General features: G+C 40.8%; 1 protein-coding gene across 1 annotated transcript in view; it reads left to right on the top strand.

The window, feature by feature from the left end:
• The window catches only part of LOC124038247 (sodium/potassium/calcium exchanger 3-like), a 156,179-nt gene extending 135,555 nt beyond the window's left edge, over positions 1–20,624 (top strand). Inside the window, exons 6-17 of the mRNA XM_046353867.1 lie at positions 8,739–8,842; positions 8,996–9,070; positions 9,257–9,282; positions 9,399–9,452; positions 9,580–9,707; positions 9,807–9,967; positions 10,109–10,376; positions 10,571–10,737; positions 11,260–11,374; positions 13,711–13,823; positions 16,964–17,029; positions 17,169–20,624. Of these exons, the coding sequence (XP_046209823.1) occupies positions 8,739–8,842; positions 8,996–9,070; positions 9,257–9,282; positions 9,399–9,452; positions 9,580–9,707; positions 9,807–9,967; positions 10,109–10,376; positions 10,571–10,737; positions 11,260–11,374; positions 13,711–13,823; positions 16,964–17,029; positions 17,169–17,318 (1,427 nt within the window). The 3' untranslated portion in view covers positions 17,319–20,624. The remainder of the gene's footprint in view (positions 1–8,738; positions 8,843–8,995; positions 9,071–9,256; positions 9,283–9,398; positions 9,453–9,579; positions 9,708–9,806; positions 9,968–10,108; positions 10,377–10,570; positions 10,738–11,259; positions 11,375–13,710; positions 13,824–16,963; positions 17,030–17,168) is intronic.
• The last annotated feature ends 566 nt before the right edge of the window (positions 20,625–21,190 follow it).

Genomic DNA, 21,190 nt, shown 5'->3' with positions numbered 1-21,190 from the left:
GGAAAATACATTGGTTTGGAAAAAAGTCATCAACTGTTGTTTTGAGGGTGAAATTTCAACCACACGATTATGTCATCATTGTAACCAATTTTCAACATATTTAGACAGGGTTTGTCTATGTTGAATTTTTACCTTTGGAACAACATCAGATCTTCAACGCTATATACTGTACATGATCAAAAACTGAAAATAGACAATACATATTGTATTGTCCTTGGATTTCAAGCTTTGGTTGATTTCAAATGTAATCTTCAAGTTAATTATTAATATGTTAGATCTCCATCTTTGGTCTCCATCTCAACCAAAAAATCTAAGTTAAAGAATAGCACTAAATCAAATTTTATGTAAAGTGTATTTAAAGTTTGATTAGATTTTGTCATATTCTTTAACTTCGATTTTTGGTTGAGATGGAGACTTAAATCCAACATATTGTATATATTATTAATTTGTATACCAACTGGAATTAAACATCTTATTTATTTTTATTTAACGAGGCCTATTTACAATGACGGTCTACCCTGGCCAAACCCTAACCCGGACGATGCTGGGCCAATTATGCGCCGCCCTATGGGACTCCCGATCACGGCCGGTTGTGATACAGCTTGGAATCGAACCAGGGTCTGTAGTGATTAGAGGTCGACCGATTATGATTTTTCGATGCCGATACCGATTATTGGAGGACAAAAAAAAGCCGATGCCGATTAATCGTCCGATTAAAAAAAATGTATATATATTTATTCACACATTTTTGTAATAATGACAATTGCAACAATACTGAATGAACAATGAATACTTTTATTTTAACTTAATATAATACATATGGGCTTTTGGATGGGTGTTCTTTAGGTGATTCCACAGTTTGGTGGTATTTTTTGATTTAGCCGTTGCTGACCCCATGCTTACATCCTTATCACAAATAAGACACCTTGCTTTCCCTGGTGCCAATTCCATGTAATAGTCCCACACTGGTGCTCTGAAGTGACAATGATACTGAGTCTGCTTAGGAGACAAATACTCTCAACTGTTTGAATAAAAATAGAGTTTAAGTTGCCTGTGATGAATGTTGAAAACAAAAACTGTAATTTCTACATGCAGGAAATCCTATTTTAATAATGGACATGGTAAGAATTGACTAGCAAAATCTGAAAAGCAGTTCCTTCATTCATTTATTCCATAGGATATTTTTAGATTCACTTAAAATAAGGTCTGTGTTTCGTGTAGGCTTACACCACCTTGCCAATTTTATAACTGTGTAGATATCCATCTGATTGGCTAAATATAAGCGAAGATCTTTTTTTTTGTAGAGTGGATTTATGAAAATATTTTGACATACGTTACCTTATCCTAGTGAGATTTACATGAGTATCAAAACGCCAAGGTGGTTTCAGCCTGCACGAAACACAGACCTTATTTGAAGTAGATCAAGACATTCTCTATGGAAGACATGAACGGTAAAATAACCAAGGAACCCCTTTCAAGTTCAGCCACAAGTTATTACAGGAATTATAACACGTCGACTATTTCTCTCTAAACCATATACCTTTGACTATTACGAGCCTGCTGCTGCCTACCACCCCTCAGTCAGACGGCTCTATCAAATATCAAATCATAGACTTAACTATAATAAACACACAGAAACACAAGCCTTAGGTCAAATCCGGAAACTATCACCTCGAAAACAAAACGTTTATTCCGTTCCATATTTTATCTAACAGGTGGCATCCATGAGTCTAAATATTCCTGTTACATTGCACAACCTTCAATGTTATGTCATAATTACGTAAAATGTTGGCAAATTAGTTCGCAAAGAGCCAGGCGGCCCAAACTGTTGCATATACACTGACTCTGTGTGCAATGAACGCAAGAGAAGTGACACAATTTCACCTGGTTAATATTGCCTCCTAACCTGGATTTCTTTTAGCTAAATATGCAGGTTTAAAAATATATACTTGTGTATTGATTTTAAGAAAGGCATTGATGTTTATGGTTAAGTACACATTGGAGCAACGACAGTCGTTGATTGATTGTTTTTTATAAGATAAGTTTAATGCTAGTTTGCTACTTACCTTGGCTTACTGCATTCGCGAAACAGGCAGGCTCCTCGTGAGGCAGGTGGTTAGAGCGTTACCTATAAGGTTGCAAGATTGGACTCCCCCGAGCTGACAAGGTAAAAATCTGTCGTTCTGCCTTGTTCCTAGGCCGTCATTGAAAATAAGAATGTGTTCTTAACTGTCTTGCCTAGTTAAATAAAGCTTAAATAAAGGTGTAATAAAATAATAATAATCGGCAAAATCAGCACCCAAAAATACAGATTTCTGATTGTTATGAAAACTTGAAATCGGCACTAATTAATCGGCCATTCCGATTAATCGGTCGACCTCTAGTACTGATGCAGTGCCTCAGGCGGCTGCGCCATTCGAGAGCCACTAATAAATTCACAAAAGATACATCTTCGTTAAATGTTGATATTTGGTTTCGTTGACAACCAAACACAATTCAAGATAACATCTTCAATATGGTAAATAGCCTAATAACTTGTTGACAAGTTAAGAAATATGTTGGAATCACGCCTCCAACGAAACCAGAATAGGATTAAGCCAGTGGCTCAGATGAAATTATCCAAGCATTAAATGTACTTTAAATGTTGATATTTGGTAGCGTTGTCAACCAAACATAATTCAATATAAAGTATAATATAATAGCCCAGCAAATTTTTAAAAAGGAAATACCTTATTTACATAAGAATTCAGACCCTTTGCTATGAGACTTATGTATTCACAGAAAGATGTTCAAGATAACATGTAAAGGTTGCAGGTCTGTGGAGATATTCACAATTGCTATAATAATATGTGCAGAATCTTGGAACAGCATTGATAACGTGCACTATGTACTTTAAATGTAATCTCAACTGCAATCCAGGTAATTTAGGGTGTAAGGCATGTAGTAGGGTGGTAGGTAGCCTAGCGGTTAGTGTTTGCCAGTAACCGAAAGGTCTCTGGTTTGAATATCTGAGCCGACAAGGTGAATAATCTGTCAATGTGCCCTTGAGCAAAGCACTAAGCTCCAATTTGCTCCAGGGATGCCATACTACAATGGCTGACCCTGTAAAATAACATATTTCATTGTAGCTGGGGTGTATGTGGCATTTTTTAATATTTGGGCGTTGTGCTGTTAGATGCACAGTGATAACATGTTAAGGAAGCACAGTGATAACACACCTCTTGAATGTACCCATCCCGTATCCGGGATCGTGAATACAGCCTCAGGCTCATTACCATAACGCAACGTTAACGATTTCTAAAAATCGCAAATGAAATGAAATAAATATGCCTGCTCTCAAGCTTAGCCTTTTCTTAACAACACTGTCAACTCAGATTTTCAAAATATGCTTTTGAACCAAAGAAAATCAAGCATTTGTGTAAGAGTTTTGATAGCTATTGTAGAATTTAGCGTAGCATTTAGCACGCAACATTTTCACAAAAACCAGAAAACCAATCAAATAAAATAATTTACCTTTGAAGAACTTCGAATGTTTTCAATGAGGAGACTCTCAGTTACATAGCAAATGTCCAGTTTTTCCTGAAAGATTCTTTGTGTAGGAGAAATCGCTCCGTTTTGTACATCACATTTGGCTACCGAAACAAACCGAAAATTCAGTCACCAAAACGTAGAACTTTTTTCCAAATTAACTCCATAATATCGACCGAAACATGGCAAATGTTGTTTAGAATGTGTTTTTTCACATATCTCTTCATTGATATGCCGTTCGTGGAAGCCTGCTTTCGTCTCAGAATCCCATGGAAAAATACCAGCAGCTGAGTTTTGCGCACCAATTTCCATGCAGGACACCAGGCGGACACCTGGCAAATGTAGTCTCTTATGGTCAATCTTCCAATGATATGCCTACAAATACGTCACAATGCTGCAGACACCTTGGGGAAACGATAGATAGGGTAGGCTCATTCCTGTCGCATTCACAGCCATATAAGGAGACAATGAAAAACAGAGCCTCAAAAGTCCTGCTCATTTCCTGGTTGCAGTTTCATCTTGGTTTTGCCTGAAGCTTCTGTTCTGGGGCACTCACAGACAATATCTTTGCAGTTCTGGAAACGTCAGGGTGTTTCCTTTCCAAAGCTATCAATTCCATGCATAGTCGAGCATCTTTTTGTGACAAAATATTGCGCTTAAAACGGGCACGTCTTTTTATCCAAAAATTAAATAGCGCCCCCCTAGCTTCAACTGGAAGAAGCACAGTGATAACACATTAAAGTGTTGTATAAGTAAGGGGTAAACACTGACATTCTGTACATTCTTTGGAAATAATGGACGAGGCTGAGCCAAGCCCCTTTGCGGGCATTTGTCCAAGCTAATGTACAGTACAGAACGGAGGTGTTTATTCCACTTATACCAAAGTTGCCAACAAACAACAATACTAATGTACACATTTACAAACCAATACAATTTGGGGGATATTTTTATAAGAGATGTCATACTTTCACATCTTTTGGTTGATAGAGACGCGACACAGTCGTTCGTTCGATAACTTCAATATTTATGGGCGAGAACCAGTTGTTCGTTCCACAGTGCATTCAGAAAGTATTCCGACTTTTTACACATTTTGTTGCGTTACAGCCTTATTCTAAAATTGCCAAAATGCATTATTTTCCTCATCAATCTACACACAATACCCCATAGTGACAAAGCAAAAACAGGTTTTTAGACATTTTTGCAAATGTATTACAAATACAGCATGGGAGGTCCCCAAGAACACAGTGGCCTTTATCATTCTACTTTTGTAATACAGTATATAGACTAAAGTTAGGCCTATTTTACAAACTAATGTAACAGTATTTATTCAAACTTAAAATGTCTGCAGCATTGGAGGTCCCCAAGAACACAGTAGCCTCTATCATTCTTAAAACCTCTTAAGGATACGCTCCTTTTTTTCCAATTTCTGCCTAAAAGGACATACCCAAATCTAACTTCCTGTAACTCAGGTCCTGAATCAAGGATATGCATATTCTTGGTACCATTTAAAAGGAAACACTTTGACGTTTATGGAAATTTGAAAGGAATGTAGGAGAATATAACACAACAGATCTGGTAAAAGATAATACAAAGAAAAAAACAACCGTTCTTTTGTATTTTATTTGTACCATCTTTGAAATGCAAGAGCAAAGCCATAATGTATTATTCCAGCCCAGCTGCAATTTAGATGTTGGCCACTAGATATATATATATAATAATATATAATGACATCAGTGTATGTGCAAAGTTTTAGACTGATCCAATGAACCATTGCATTTCTGTTCAAATTGTTGTATCAAGACTGCCCAAATGTGCCCAATTTGTTTATTAATAACTTTTCATGTTCAAAATTGTGCACAGTCCTCAAACAATAGCATGGTATTATTTCACTGTAATAACTGTGCAAAAATGAATCAATGCTAGCTAGCTAGATGTTCGTATTTTTTTCCTCATTGGACCAGTATTTACAATCTATCCAATTTTGGTTTGTGTGGTTGTTGGTTTAGCTTTCTGTAACTTTGTATTAAGTAGGGTCTAGGTGTGCAGGCCCATATTGCGTCATGACTGCAAGGTGTCCCGATATCTATTTCAACTGTCCCATTATCTGTTGTTATTGTCCATTCTAGAATTCCCTTCTAACCAATCAAAAATGAGTATTCAACAATGCTGTGGTATTGTCACGCCCTGACCTTAGAGATCCTTATTTATTCTCTATGTTTGGTTAGGTCAGGGTGTGACTCAGGTGGGAGAATCTATGTTTTCTATTTCTTTGTTGTTTTTGCCTAGTGTGGTTCCCAATCAGAGGCAGCTGTCTATCGTTGTCTCTGATGGGGGATCATATATAAGTTGTGATTTTCCATTTAGGTTTTGTGGGGAGTTATTTTCTGTTTCTTTTTTATTTATATTTTACCTTCATTTAACTAGGGAAGTCAGTTAAGAACAAATTCTTATTTTCAATGACAGCCTAGGAACAGTGGGTTAACTGCCTGTTCAGGGGCAGAACGACATATTTGTACCTTGTCAGCTCGGGGGTTTGAACTTGCAACCTTCCGGTTACTAGTCCAACGGCTCTAACCACTAGGCTCCACTGCCGCCCCAAATAGCTGTTTTGTTGCCTGACAGAACTGTGTGTGTTTGTTTTTTCTACTTTGTTATTTTATTGCGGTGTTCAGTTTTATTAAAAATCATGAACGCCTACCACGCTGTACCTTGGTCTCCTTCTTCAACCCACGAAAGTCATTACAGGTATAAATACAAAATATCTGACATTGTATTCCCATTTGAACTTTGTTTTGCATTTAGATGGTTAAAAGTATAGTGATAACACATTCGTAATTCAACAAAGTTCTGGCTTTCTTTTTGAGTGGGTGAATACAGGTTGAAATCTTATTGATCAACCAAATATCATCCAAATGTCCACGTTGAAATGACATGGTGTGCCCAGCTGGATACCTTTTTCATTACTTTATTAGCAGGCCCACTATGTTTTATGTCTTTGGGTGGCAAGTAGCATAGTGGTTAGGAGGTTAGGCCAATACCCAGTTCAAATTAGTTAAGATGGCGCCGAAGAGGATGGCTGACATTTTACATGCTGTAACCAATTCTGCTATTTTGTAAAAAAATGTGCGTTGTTATATACTTTATTTATTAAACTTATTTTGTACGTAATGCTGATGCTACCGTCTCTTATGACTGAAAATAACTTCTTGACATCAGAACTGGGATTATCACCGCAAACTGGAATAAGCTTTTTCCTTTAACGAGTCCGACGAGAAATATATACTGCTCTCACGGGAACAAGCTCCGATCCCCGCCATTTGCATGAAGAAAAGACGGAAGAAAAGAGGACGCAGATCAGGCTGTCTTTTGAGAATCCATAGGCGAGCGAGTAAACTGCCATCAATTCTACTTGCTAACATGCAATCATTGGAACATAAAATTGATGACCTACGATTATCCTACCAACGGGACATTAAGAACTGTAATATCTTATGTGTCACCGAGTCACGGATAATATAGAGCTGGAGGGATTTTCAATGTTCCCGGCAGAACAGAGAAGCTACGTCTGATAAAGGGGTGGAGGTATGTGTCTTTTTGTCAAAACAGCTGGTGCGCGATGTGTAATATTAAAGAAGTCTCGGGATATTGCTCGCCTGAGGTAGAGTACCTTATGATAAGCTGTAGACCACACTATCTACGAAGAGTGTTCTTATCTATATTATTCGCAGCCGTCTATTTACAAACCAATGCTGCCACTTAGACCTCACTCAAACAACTCTAAGGCCATAATCAAACAAGAATATGCTCACCCAGAAGCGGTGCTCGTAGTGGCCGGGGACTTTAATACAGGCAAACGTAAATCTGTTTTACCAATTTTTTACCATTATGTCACATATGCAACCAGAGGAAAAAAACTCCAGACCACCTTTACTCCACTCACGGAGATGCATACAAAGCTCTCCCCCGCCTTCCATTTGGCAAATCTGACCATAATTCTATCCTCCTGATTCCTGCTTACAAGCAAAAACTAAAGCAGGAAGTACCAGTGACTCGCTCAATATGGAAGTGGTCAGATGGCGCGGTTGCTACACTACAGAACTGTATTGCTAGCATAGACTGGAATATGTTCCGGGATTCAGCCAATGGCATTGAGGAGAAAACCACCTCAGTCATCGGCTTCATCAATAAGTGCATTGACGACATCGTCCCCACAGTGACCGTATGTACTTCAATTCACATACCGCCCCAATAGATCCAGAGATGATGCAATCTCAATCGTAATCCACACTGCCTTTGCCCACCTACCCCAAGCCATAAGACTGCTGAAAAATTCATCAAATGACCACCGGACTATTACATTGACCCCCCTCCCCTCCATTTGTTTTGTACAGTGTTGCTACTCACTGTTTGTTATCTATACATAGTCACTTCATCCCTACCTACATGTACAAATTACCTCTAACCTGTACCCCCGCACACTGACTCAGTACCGGTACCCCCTGTATATAGTCTTGTTATTGTTTTATTATTGTGTTGCTTTTTATACTTTAGTTTATTTGCTAAATATTTTCTTAAGCATTTCACGGTAAGGTTGTATTCGGTGAATGTGACAAATAAAATTTGATTTGAAAATGGTCACATGTTCAAATGCCAAGCCAACAAGGTGAAAAATCTGTTGGTGTGCCCTTGAGCAAGGCACGTAACTCTAATTTGCTCCAGGGGATTGTACTACTGTGGCTGACCCTGTAAAACTGCACCTATCCGGTGTATGTGACAAAAACACTTTATTTTTAATGAGTGACAGTGATATTCAATATAACTCAGAGCAGTTTACCGTTCACTGCACCTGTGCACAGCCCACTGTGGCCTATTTATTGCCTTACCTCCTTAATCTTACTACATTTGCATACGCTGTACATAGATTTTTCTATTGTGTTATTGACTGTACGTTTGTTTTTCCCATGTGTAACTCTGTTGTCTTTGTCACACTGCTTTGCTTTATCTTGGCCAGGTCGCAGTTGAAAATGAGAACTTATTCTCAACTGGTCTACCTGGTTAAATAAAGGTGAAATAAATAAAAAATATTTTAAACTGTATGCATACTGTATATGTTAACCATGTCAATAGTTTACATGTATAAGTGTGTAAACCTCCATTCCTAACCATTGTATAACCCATGGGTGTTCTGTCTTTTCACTGTCTCTGTGCAGGTGTGTTCATCACTAAAGGGGATGTGGGGGTAGGCACGATCGTGGGCTCAGCTGTCTTCAATATCCTCTGCATCATTGGAGTGTGTGGAATATTTGCTGGCCAGGTAGGTTTCTGTACCTTGGCTTGCACATCAACAGACACAGACACACAGGAAGGGATGAAAACGTGGGGGTGAAATGTTGGCTCTTCCACTCTTACGGACTGTTCCTCTCCCTCCCCTTCTCTCTCTCTCTCTCTCTCTCTCTCTCTCTCCCAGGCAGTGCATCTGTCTCGTTGGTCTCTTATGAGGGACTCTATGTACTACACCCTATCCATCACTGCTCTTATCGTGGTGAGTGGAGCCTGACCATTGCAAACCATTGAAGTGTTGCCTCCTGCTGATCAGATGGTGTATCTACAGAGTGGATCCATATACTCATGTTTACATCAGAGAAAAGTGAACCCCAAAAGCTAATACTGTACTGTCCAATCATTCTTCCAAGTGTTCCAAGTATCATTCTTCTTTGTCTCCTTACAGTTCATATATGATGAAAAGGTTTCATGGTAAGTATGGCTTTCACTTTCCTATGTATACAGGACATAGACTTACCTATATGTTATGTGTTGTATAGCTGTTCAAAAATCAGCTTCAATTGAATCCCGCTTGATGTGTGTTTCAGGTGGGAGTCTCTGACACTGGTTCTAATGTATTTCGGCTATATTTTGATAATGAAGTAAGTCTGTCAAACCATCAATACCACACAAACACACTTCAAAACCATTTCAGGTATGAAGTTGTATCCACAGCCTTGTACTGTCCCTCTTTGTCTAGGTTTAACTCTTGTTCCTTTATGTGTATAGGTTTAACTCGAACATTGTGCATTTCCTGGAGAGGCGGAAGAAGAACTCGTCCAGCCTGGGGAACGGCACAGCCAGTAACGCTGACCTGGATGACAACTGTGATGCCAGCGCTGTCCTGCTGAAGAAAAGTACAGTCTGACCATTCTGCCATACATGTGTCTGTGTGTTTGTCTCATCTCTCTCTCATCGCTCACATCTCTCTCCCTCTGTGTGTATGTCTCCTGTAGCTAACTTCCACAGAAAGCAGTCAGTGTTGATGGTAGATGAGTTGATGTCAGCCTACCCCCACCAGCTGTCCTTCTCTGAAGCCGGCATGAGGATCATGATCACCAGCCACTTCTCCCCTCGCACACGCCTCTCCATGGCCTCACGCATGCTCATCACTGAGGTATGACCACACATGCCTTCTACACACGTGGCTGTGTTTCTGTTTGCTTTGTGGGTGTGAATAAACTGTATTCTTACAGCATATTTATTTTGAAAATGTTTGTACAGCATATGACATGTGCGTATGCATGTATTTGTGAAGAGACAGCGTCTGATTAGCACCCGGCCGTTCACTAACGGAGACTCAGAGGTCACAGTGAAGGTCGGCAGTAGACGGGGCCTGGAGAACGGATTGGGTGGGCCTGAAAGGGGAGACAAAGGTCGCTGTGGTCACCATGGAGAGGACGACAGGGGAGATGTGGAGGCCGGCAACGAGACTGAAAACGAAAACGAAGACAATGAGAATAATGAGAACGATGAAGAGGAGGAGGACGTAGGGGAGGGACCTTTTGTGCCCTTTCACGTCCCAGGTAAATACCAATATAACATTACAGGGTTTCAAAAACGTTCAGTCTCTCTGAGCTCTCTTTATTGTGTTGGTCAACACTCGCCTAAAGGTATTTTTAGATTTCCTCAATAAAAACATCAATTAATGTAAATCCAGCAAAGAACACAAATTGAAACTGCATCTCTTCTTTCCCTCTCCCTCCATCTCTTTCTCTAGCTGGGTGCTGTAATAAGATCAAGTGGCTGTTGGCCTGGCCTCTGTGCCTGCTGCTGTTCTTCACGGTGCCTAACTGTGCCAACACTCGCTGGGAGAGATGGTTCATGGTCTCCTTCGTCACTTCCACCCTCTGGATTGCTGGTTTTTCCTATGTCATGGTTTGGATGGTGAGGGTGCGCACACACACGCACGCACGCACACACACGCGCGTGCATACAACACTGATGCCTCCCAAGTGGCACAGTGGTCTAAGGCACTGCATCACAGTGCTACCTGTGCCACTAGAGTCAAGTCCAGGCTCTGTCGCAACCGGCCTCGACTGAAAAAACCCATGGGGCACAATTGGCCCAGTGACGAACGGGTCAGGGGAGGGTTTGGCCAGCCGTTCTTGTCCCATCGGGCTCTAGCGAGTCATGTGGCGGGCCGGGCGCAACACACGCTGACACGGTCGCCAGGTGTACGGTGTTTCCTCAGACCCATTGGTGCAGCTGGCTTCCGGGTTAAGTGGGAATTGTGTCAAATAGCAGTGTGGCTTGGTTGGTTTGTGTTTCGGAGGACGCACGGCTCTCGACCTTCGCCTCTGCCAAATCCGTACATGAGTTGCAGAAATTGGACAAGATTGCGACTACAAATTGGATACCACGAAATTAGGGAGAATTATTTAAAAATAAACTGTCTCTTCCATTCAGGTGACAGTGATCGGATTTACTCTCGGTATCCCCGACGTCATCATGGGCATCACCTTCCTGGCAGCTGGCACCAGTGTCCCTGATTGCATGGCCAGTCTTATAGTGGCACGGCAAGGTGAGAACACAGAGTACTTTCTCTACCAAATCAAACTTTATTTGTCACATGCGCCGAATACAATAAGTGTCCTTAACAGTTTCTACCCCAAGCCATAAGACTGCTGAACAATTAATCAAATGGCCACCGGACTATTTACATTGACCCCCCCACCCCCATTTGTTTTGTACACTGCTGCTACTCGCTGATAATAAACAGTAGAAGCTGTTAAGGAGCCTTTTGGTCCTAGACTTGGCGCTCTGGTACCACTTGCCGTGCGGTAGCAGAGAAAACAGTCTATGACCTGGGAGACAGGAGTCTGACAAAAAAAAAATGTCACCACCTGGGGGCGGCCCGTCGGGAAGTCCAGGATCCAGTTGCAGAGGGAGATGTTTAGTTCCAGGGTCCTTAGCTTTGTGATGAGCTTTGTGGGCATTATGGTGTTGAACGCTGAGCTGTAGTCAATGAACAGCATTCTCATATAGGTGTTCCTTTTGTCCAGGTGGGAAAGGGCAGTGTGGAGTACGATTGAGATTGTCACCTGTGGATCTGTTGGGGCGGAACATATTCCAGTCTGTGCTAGCAAAACAGTCCTGTAGCGTAGTATCCGGTTCATCTGACCACTTCCGAATTGTCACGTTTGTAAGAATGAGTGGACCAAAGCGTAGTATGATCTGGGTTCCACATCTTTTATTTCTATGTGAAACTCAAAGCAAACCAAAACAATAAATGAACAAACAAAACGCGAAGAAAATGCAGTGCTCACATGCACTACACAAAAACAAGATTCCACAAACAACCGGTGGGAAAAGGCTGCCTAAGTATGATCCCCAATCAGAGACAATGATAGACAGCTGCCTCTGATTGGGAACCATAGCCTGACAGCAAATAAACAGAAAACATAGACTACACATAGAAATAATAAACTAGAACACCCCCCCCAGTCACGCCCTGACCTGCTCCAACATAGAAAATAAAGGCTTTCTATGGTCAGGTCGTGACATGTATTGAGCTAGTCACTGGTACTTCCTGCTTTAGTCTTTGCTTGTAAGCAGGAATCGGGAGGATATAATTATGGTCAGATTTGCCAAATGGAGGGCGGGGGAGAGCTTTGTATGCATCTCTGTGTGTGGAGTAAAAGTGGTCTAAAGTTATTTTCCTCTGGTTGCACATATGACAAGCTGGTAGAAATGAGGTAAAACTGATTTAAGTTTGCCTGCATTAAAGTTCTTGGCCACTAGGAGCGCCGCTTCTGACTGATTGCTTCTTGGCTGATGGCCTTATAGAGTTGGTTGAGTGTGGTCTTAGTCACAGCATTGGTTTGTGGTGGTAAATAGACAGCTACGAATAATATAGATGAGAACTCTCTTGGTAGATAGTGTGGTCTACAACTTATCATAAGGTACTCTACCACAGGCGAGCAATACCTCGAAACATCTTTAATATTAGACAACACGCACCAGCTGTTATTAACAAATAGACACATACCCCCACCCCTAGTCTTACCAGACATAGCTTCTCTGTTCTGCCGGGGGCATGGAAAATCCCACCAGCTCTACATTATCCATGTCGTTGTTCATCCACGACTCAGTGAAACATAAGATACTACCCTATGTAATGTCCCGTTGGTAGAATGATCTTGATCGTAGGTCATCGATTTTATTTTCCAATGATTGCACATTAGCCAATAGAATGGATGGCAGTGGAAGTTTACTCGCTTGCCTAGGAATTCTCAGAAGGCAGTCCGACCTCCGCCCCCCTTTCTCCGTCTTTTCTTCATGCAAATTATGGGGATTTGGGCCTGTTCACGGGAAAGCAGTACGTCCTTTCGTCGAACTCGTTAAAGGAAAAAGTTTCTTCCATTTTGAGGTGAGTAGTCGCTGTTCTAATATCCAGAAGTAATTTTCTGGCATAAGAGACGGTAGCAGCAAGTTAAAAAATAAGTTACGAGCAATGCAAAAAAACGAGCAAAATAGGAAGAGGGGAGAGGTTGTCATCTGCCTCTGTGACCAAGTCGTGTGGAAATGATGGGGACGGGTGGACTGAAGAGAACCCAGTGTGGCGCCTTCCTCCATCCTTGATTTCTGTTATGTGTTAATTATCGCTCCCCTTTCAAAAATTAATCAGTCTGAGAGAGGGAAATGGAAACACATTCCATGACAGTCTGTTTGTTGTTGTTATATTTGTTGTTTGTGGCAACCTGATTATCTCAGTAAGTCAGAATTCTTTATTTATGTTACCGATGTTGACCAACGTCTCTGTCTATTGATTTCTTTCTTCTCTCTTCCTCTCTTTTTTTCCTCCCTCCCTGTTTCCATCCCTTTCTCTCTCTCGCTCCATCTTGCTGTGTCTCTCAGGTTTTGGGGACATGGCTGTGTCTAACTCTATAGGCAGCAATGTGTTTGATATCCTTATTGGACTGGGCCTTCCCTGGGCCCTGCAGACTCTTGCCATCAACTACGGCTCCTACGTAAGTAACAAACACTGTTTCTCCTAACCATGGCTGTGTAAGGTCTTTAGTAAACCTCTATCAGAAATGCACAATAAAAACGGACATCTGAAACTTATACGTGATAGGTCTATTCTGTGAAGGTAATATTGATGTTGCTTTTTATTGTGAGAGATGACACAATTGAAATTTTGTCCAGAGCCCTCTCAGCTCCTGTCAAATGGCACCAATGCTATGTATGTTTATGTACAGTATTTGTCAGTGTCATGACATGTTTACGTAGCCATTGGAGCATCTGCTATTTGTGATCACTGAAGATAAACATATATATTCCAGTTTGACATGTGACTGGGTCCTAACACCTGAAAGAGATGGGAGAAAAGTAGCTGTCAGCAGTCCAAGAGAAATACAGCGTTGAGTACACCTGTAGCCCACTCTGCCAGAATCACACTAGATAAAACACACGTGGGGGAGCTGTGGCAGGGAAGGAATGCCTACATTCATCTGTTCCCAGGAGCAGACAGACAAGCTTTTGCTGCCTTGCTGCTTTTGGAGTGTGGCGTGTTACATGATTATTCCCAATGAAGGCTTTGACTGTGTGTTAGGGAATTGAGCCGAGTGTTGGGGGCTAATGTAGGAGTGAGATACAGTGCATTTGGAAACGTATTCAGACCCCTTCAATAAAATGTATTTATAAAGCCCTTATTACATCAGCTGATGTCACAGAGTGCTGTACAGAAACCCAGCCTAAAACCCCAAACAGCAAGCAATGCAGGTGTAGAAGCAGTTGACTTTTTCCACATTTTGTTATGTTACAGCCTTATTCTAAAATTGATTACATATTTTTTCCCCCATCAATCTACACACAATATCCCATAATGATGAAGCAAAAAAAGTTTAGCATTTTTTGCAAATGTATAATTTTCTTTTTGGAAATATCACATTTACATTAGTATTCAGAGCCTTTACTTTGGCAGTGATAACAACCTCGAGTATTCTTGGGTATGACGCTACAAGCTTGGCACACCTGTATTTGGGAAGTTCCTCCCATTCTTCTCTGCAGATCCTCTCAAGCTCTGTCAGGTTGGATGGGGAGCGTCTCTGAACAGGTCTCTCCATAGATGTCCGATCAGGTTCTAGTCCGGGCCCTGGCTGGGCCGGTCAAGGACATTCTGAGACTTGTCCTGAAGCCAAAAAAATAGTTCAATCTTGGTTTCATCAGACCAGAGAATCTTGTTTCTCATGGTCTGAGAGTCTTTAGATGCCTTTTGGCAAACTCCAATTATGCTGTCATGTGCCTTTTACTGAGGAGTGGCTTCCGTCTGGCCACTCTACCATAAAGGCCTGATTGGTGGAGTGCTGCAGAGATGGCTGTGCTTCTGGAAGGTTTTCCCATCTCCACAGAGTAACTCTGGAGCTCTTTCAGATTGACCATTGGGTCCTTGATCACCTCCCTGACCAGGCACTTCTCCCCCGATTGCTCAGTTTGGCCATATGGCCAGCTCTAGGAAGAGTCTTGGTGGTTCCAACTTCTTCCATTTAAGAATGATGGAGTCTACTGTGTTCTTGGGGACCTGCAATGCTGCAGAAATGTTTTGGTACCCTTCCCCAGATCGTGCCTCAACACAATCCTGTCTCGGAGCTCTACGGACAATTCCTTCGACCTCATGGCTTGGTTTTAGCTCTGACAAGTACTGTTAACTGTGGGACCTTATATAGACAGGTGTGTGCCTTTCCAAATCATGTCCAATCGATTTAATTTACCACAGGTGGACTTCCCATCAAGTTGTAGAAACATCAAGGATGATCAATGGAAACAGGATGCACTTGAGCTCAATTTTGAGTCTCATAGCAAAGGGTCTGAATACTATTTTATATTTAATACATTTACAGTGCCTTGAGAAAGTATTCGGCCCCCTTGAACTTTGCGACCTTTTGCCACATTTCAGTTTTCAAACATAAAGATATAAACCTGTATTTTTTTGTGAAGAATCAACAACAAGTGGGACACAATCATGAAGTGGAACGACATTTATTGGATATTTCAAACTTTTTTAACAAATCAAAAACGGAAAAATTGGGCGTGCAAAATTATTCCGCCCCTTAAGTTAATACTTTGTAGCGCCACCTTCTGCACACATCAACAACAGTCACCCACGAAGCATCGTTACCCATCGCTCCACAAAAGCCGCGGCCCTTGCAGAGCAAGGGGAACTACTACTTCAAGGTCTCCGAGCAAGTGAAGTCACCGATTGAAACGATATTTAGCGCGCACCGCTAACTAAGCTAGCCGTTTCACATCCGTTACACATGCACCAAACACAACAGGTGACCTTACAGTAACCTTACAGTGAAATGCTTACTTACAAGCTCTTAACCAGCAATGCAGTTAACACTAATTTTTCTTAAGTAAAAATGTACAAAAATGAGGGCAGCAGTAAAATAACAGTAGCGAGGCTATATACAGGGAGTACCGGTACAGAGTAATTGAGATAATATGTACATGTAGTCAAAGTGATAAACGGCAGCATAAAAGAGAGAGGGGGGGGGCAATGCAAGTAGTCTGGGTAACCATTTGATTAGCTGTTCATGAGTCTTATGAATTGGGGGTAGAACTTTTAAGAAGCATTTTGGACCGAGACTTGGCACTCTGGTACCGCTTGCCGTGCGGTAGCAGAGAAAACAATCTATGACTAGGGGGGCTGGAGTCTTCGACCATTTACCTCTACACCGCCTGGTATAGAGGTCCTGGATGGCAGGAAGCTGTGATGTACTGGGCCATACGCACTACCCTCTTTTTTTGCCTTGCGGCCGAGCAGTTGCAATACCAGGCAGTGCTACAACCAGTCAGGATGCTCTCGATGGAGCAGCTATAGGCTGTAACGTAACAAAATGTGGAATAGGTAAAGGGGACTGAATACTTTCTGAATGCACTGTACAGAGAACAGTTTATGGATACTGTAAACATTTCAAAAGGGCCCCCCAAAAAAGAGCTGGCATAAGACCATATAGTCATTTGGTGTAACTTGTGTTTTTGAAACTATTATTCTCTTCTGGAAACAGCAGGTGTACACTTCATACCGGTGCAAAAGTGTTGTAAATCAGTTCCCAACCCCATGGTTTAACTTCTTCTGTGCCTGTTTAAACCTTTCTTCTCTTAGATTAAACTGAACAGCAAAGGGCTCATCTTCTCTGTGGGACTTCTGTTGGGGTCTGTGTTCCTCACAGTGAGTCATTCCATGTATATGTCTACGATTATAAAGAATAAAATATACTTGTGTATTGTATTTTACAGTCTATGCAGAATTACATTTGAGTAGAGCAACCATAAATGTAATTCCTTAATCTCTTCCCTCGCTCTCTTAGGTCCTGGGGGTACATCTGAATGGGTGGAAACTGGACCGTCGTTTGGGCCTGGTGTGTCTGCTCATGTACAGCATCTTTCTCTGCTTCTCCATCCTCATTGAGTACAACGTCTTCACCTTTGTCAACCTGCCTACCTGCAGAGACCGGTGAGACCCAGTTCTCACTCTCCCTTCTCTTTCTCCTCCCCATCCTCCTCCACTCTCCAGGAGATGGTCCGGCTTGGGAGGGATCTGTCTGCACCTCAGATATTTGTATTATTATTATTTTCTTTATGGTCAGTGCAATAAGGAGTAGTGTGTGTGTGTGTGTGTGTGTGTGTGTGTGTGTGTGTGTGTGTGTGTGTGTGCGTGCGTGCGTGCGTGCGTGCGTGCGTGGTTTAAAGAGGAGATCAACTGGGCACACATGCAGGAGCACAAACTGACTTGTAAAAAGCTTTCACATAGGACGCGTGAACAAAGCTATTGTTGTCGACTACTGCCTACTTTGATGTGAAGATTTTTATTTGTTTAGGACTTTTGTAAAGGTGTCTGAAACTGCATTATAGTCTACCGTGTGATTTTGCTGACAATTTCTAATGTAATGTTTATTAGCTGCTAACTGGCTTTGATGAAAGCCGGTCTTATACGAGTCTATAATGTGCAGTGGAATAGTGTTGTTTGAACAATATTAAATGAAATGTTTCCCGCTTTGTAAATACATGCAGGCAGATATTCTATTTATTAATTTATTGAATGTTATTAATTTTAAATCCAAACCAACCCGGTTGGTCTGGAAGATGAGCTCATTTTGGAGATGCTGTCTGTAGAGAGTAGTGACACCAACAACCCCTTGGCATGTTATGAGACTCCAGTCTAAAGTCACTTTTAGGGGAAACATCCTTTCAACATTCCTTTGACTCTTGCAAAAGAGGAATCTCTACTAAAGGTATTCTGAGCATTTACTCTATGACGGACTTGATTTAGATCATCACACGAAGAAAATGCATCCTTAGCAAACTCAAACCTATTCAGTGAGACTGCACTGAAGTATATCATATGTGGTGTCTGTCCAAGGTGGGAGACGGTCTCTGTTTCAATGACAATGAGTGTCCCTACTTGCTGATTATTATGGCAATCTGGTCAAATGAAGCAAACTTTGTGAAACGGTAAACTCCTTTTTTCCACAAATGGAGCTCAAGAGAATATGTGCTGCCACATAGAGGCACAACCATGAACTACAGCACAGTATTGGATTCCTACAGACCTTTTCTTGTTCCAAGTCACTTTTTAGAAAATGTACATTGCCTAGATGGACTTCCTGTATAAAGGATGGATTTCCTGTTCCACCGACACACAGAGGAAATTAGGCATTTCTGTACTAATGAGTACTCCCAGTGTTATGATTCATAGAGGTAGAGATGCACTTTAAATAAAGCATCAGAACTTTGGCTGACCTGATGTTGGTTGAGCTGCGGTAATTCATTTTTTGTAATGCACAATGTTTAGATTTGTCCAGATGGTAGGTTGTGCTACATTTAAATCAGTTCTTATGTCCTTTACGCCTTTAGTTTTGGGGATTATATCAGACGTAATCTGTAGACATGCAGGGGATTCTAGGACACTTGTTCAAGGCAAGCCAACCAGTCGTGCGTTGATTGAATGTTTGCTATGTTAGTAACACCATCCATCGCACCTTTATTTGACGTTTACAAAATATATTTATCTCACCACTGTAAACACACAGCAGACTAAGGGCCCTATTCAATCCGCATCGCGGAAGTTCAGTTTTAAAGCGGGATTGAAATTTAAAGGCAATATTCCCGCTTTAGCAGATCTTACATTAACAGTAAACGCTGCATATAGTCGACTCAATCGGGAATTACTTTTACATTTCTGTTGCGAATCTGTAACGCTTCAGTTTTACAGATTGAATAGAGCCCTAAAACCATCTGTAAAAACTAAGATTTTTCATTTGGTAGTTTTTTTTCCATAAATGCAAATAACACACATTTATTGGAGAAGAAAAAAACTTGCTTTACAAACTGCTCTGAATTACATCTTGTGAACACTCATTTTATGGACCAATAACACAATATCTCAAATACATAAATGATGATTACAAAAAGTCTCAATGTACAAAGTATTAGGGTTGCATTTATTTTGAAGAATGTTTATCGTTTGTTTTTTGTTCATATATTTATTTGTCTTGGGAAATGTGTAGAGACGGAGCCCAACTCTAATGTCAAAGGAAAACAGGGTTTTTAAAATGTAAAATCATTTATAATGCAATAATGATGAGCTGTACAATGTAAATATGTTCATTTGATTGAAGGCACATTTCTAGATGGTATGTACAGTTGCACATCACTCTGTCAAGAGAGTAAAATGTATCTTGTAGGGCAGACTAAAGTGGTTTACAGAAGTCTGCACTGGAAGCTTGATATGAAAAGTGACTTATATACATATCTACCAAGCCTATAAGTCAAAGACTCCTAACTAGTTCTAATTGGCCAATATCATACAAATATCCCCATGCAGCATTCAATACATTAAGTTGAAAAGATATCTTCAGTGGCACATCCAACTGAAATGTTAACCAGTGACATACTCTTCCTTAGCCATAATACCATTGACAAATATGGTCAGATGTCATGTTGTGCTGCTGTTCATTTGTCCCTGGTTTGATGAGGATTATAATCTGAAAACAGGTACTATACAACACAGGAGGTTGGTGGCACCTTCATTGGGGAGGACGGGCTCGTGTTAATGGCTGGAGCAGAATTGGTGGAATGATATCATATATCAAACATGGTTTCCATGTGTTTGATGCCATTCCATTTGCGCCATTCCGACCATTATTATGAGCAGTTTCCCCCCCCCAACTCCTATACCACCATGTGCTTGAAATTCACCATACTATCACCAAGACTCATATCTGCAGGTGAGCGGTCTTGAAGAAAGGAATATTTTAATATTTTGTGAAGTTCACATGGTGATATATTGCTGATGTACATATATACATACATGTAAATGTATTTATATATTTTGTCTTAATCTGTATATTTGTTCAATATATTTTCATAGATATGATCTTAGGTCCCCCTTGGTACCCTCCTCAGTCCTTTGTTTTGTTGTGTTTGAGATTTTGATATCACCTTGTCCTTTGTTAACTTGCATGGATATATTTTAATATAATACATTATGTAATGGTAATTATAATGTAATTTGAATCAGAATGATATATATATTAAAGATGGCACTTAACTTGGCTGTTGAACTGGACCTCCTAGATGGCTGCATGTTGTTTCTGATAGGAAAGGCTAAGTTTGATGATGTAATGTTAATCAAATAACCTGAAGTATGCCTCCGGAACAGGGAGGTCAAAACAGAATGGTTTACTTTGTGTGCCGATGTTTCAGATGTAATTTAGAATACTTTTGGTACTTCCGCATAAATAAAGTATATTTGCTTAAGGTAATGCATGTATCCTTGTGTTGCTTTCCACACTACCACCAGAAAAGCTTTTATTATAAAGTATATAACATAACTTTAGATGTGAAATTAAAAAGAGAGGAGAAAGAGAATGTGAAAGAGAGATACTCAAAAAACTGGTATTTGCATGAGTCAATTATCTGTCTAATTTCACAGCACATACTACCCCTTTATTGTGTAAGTGTTGTGGCATTATATTGGGCATTCACAATTGTTGGAGCACATGCACTTGGCAAATTATCAGAGAATGTGACCATGCAGCTCACTCTGGCCTGCTCTTGACATTATTCTACAAAAATGCTATCAGACTCTCATAATGCTGAAAAGAAATGTTGCAGGCTACCCCCACAAGGTCATGTCTTGATAGGATGAAGATTATTTTAGCTAACCCTTTTCCTAAATTTAAATTCTTCTATCCTGCTACGTTCATTCTCCAAAATCAATTTTGACAAACTGTAGGCCTATAGTATCGTTGAGGAAAGATCAGATGGGACCATTCTAGCCAGTGAGAGGGCAGATATGCTTATGACGGTTTTGACTAGTTACCACAGC

The sequence above is a fragment of the Oncorhynchus gorbuscha genome, linkage group LG06 (genome assembly GCF_021184085.1).
Source record: "Oncorhynchus gorbuscha isolate QuinsamMale2020 ecotype Even-year linkage group LG06, OgorEven_v1.0, whole genome shotgun sequence".
Taxonomy (NCBI): domain Eukaryota; kingdom Metazoa; phylum Chordata; class Actinopteri; order Salmoniformes; family Salmonidae; genus Oncorhynchus; species Oncorhynchus gorbuscha.
The sequence above is the reverse complement of the archived record's forward strand: the minus strand, read 5'-3'. Positions and strand labels throughout refer to the sequence as shown.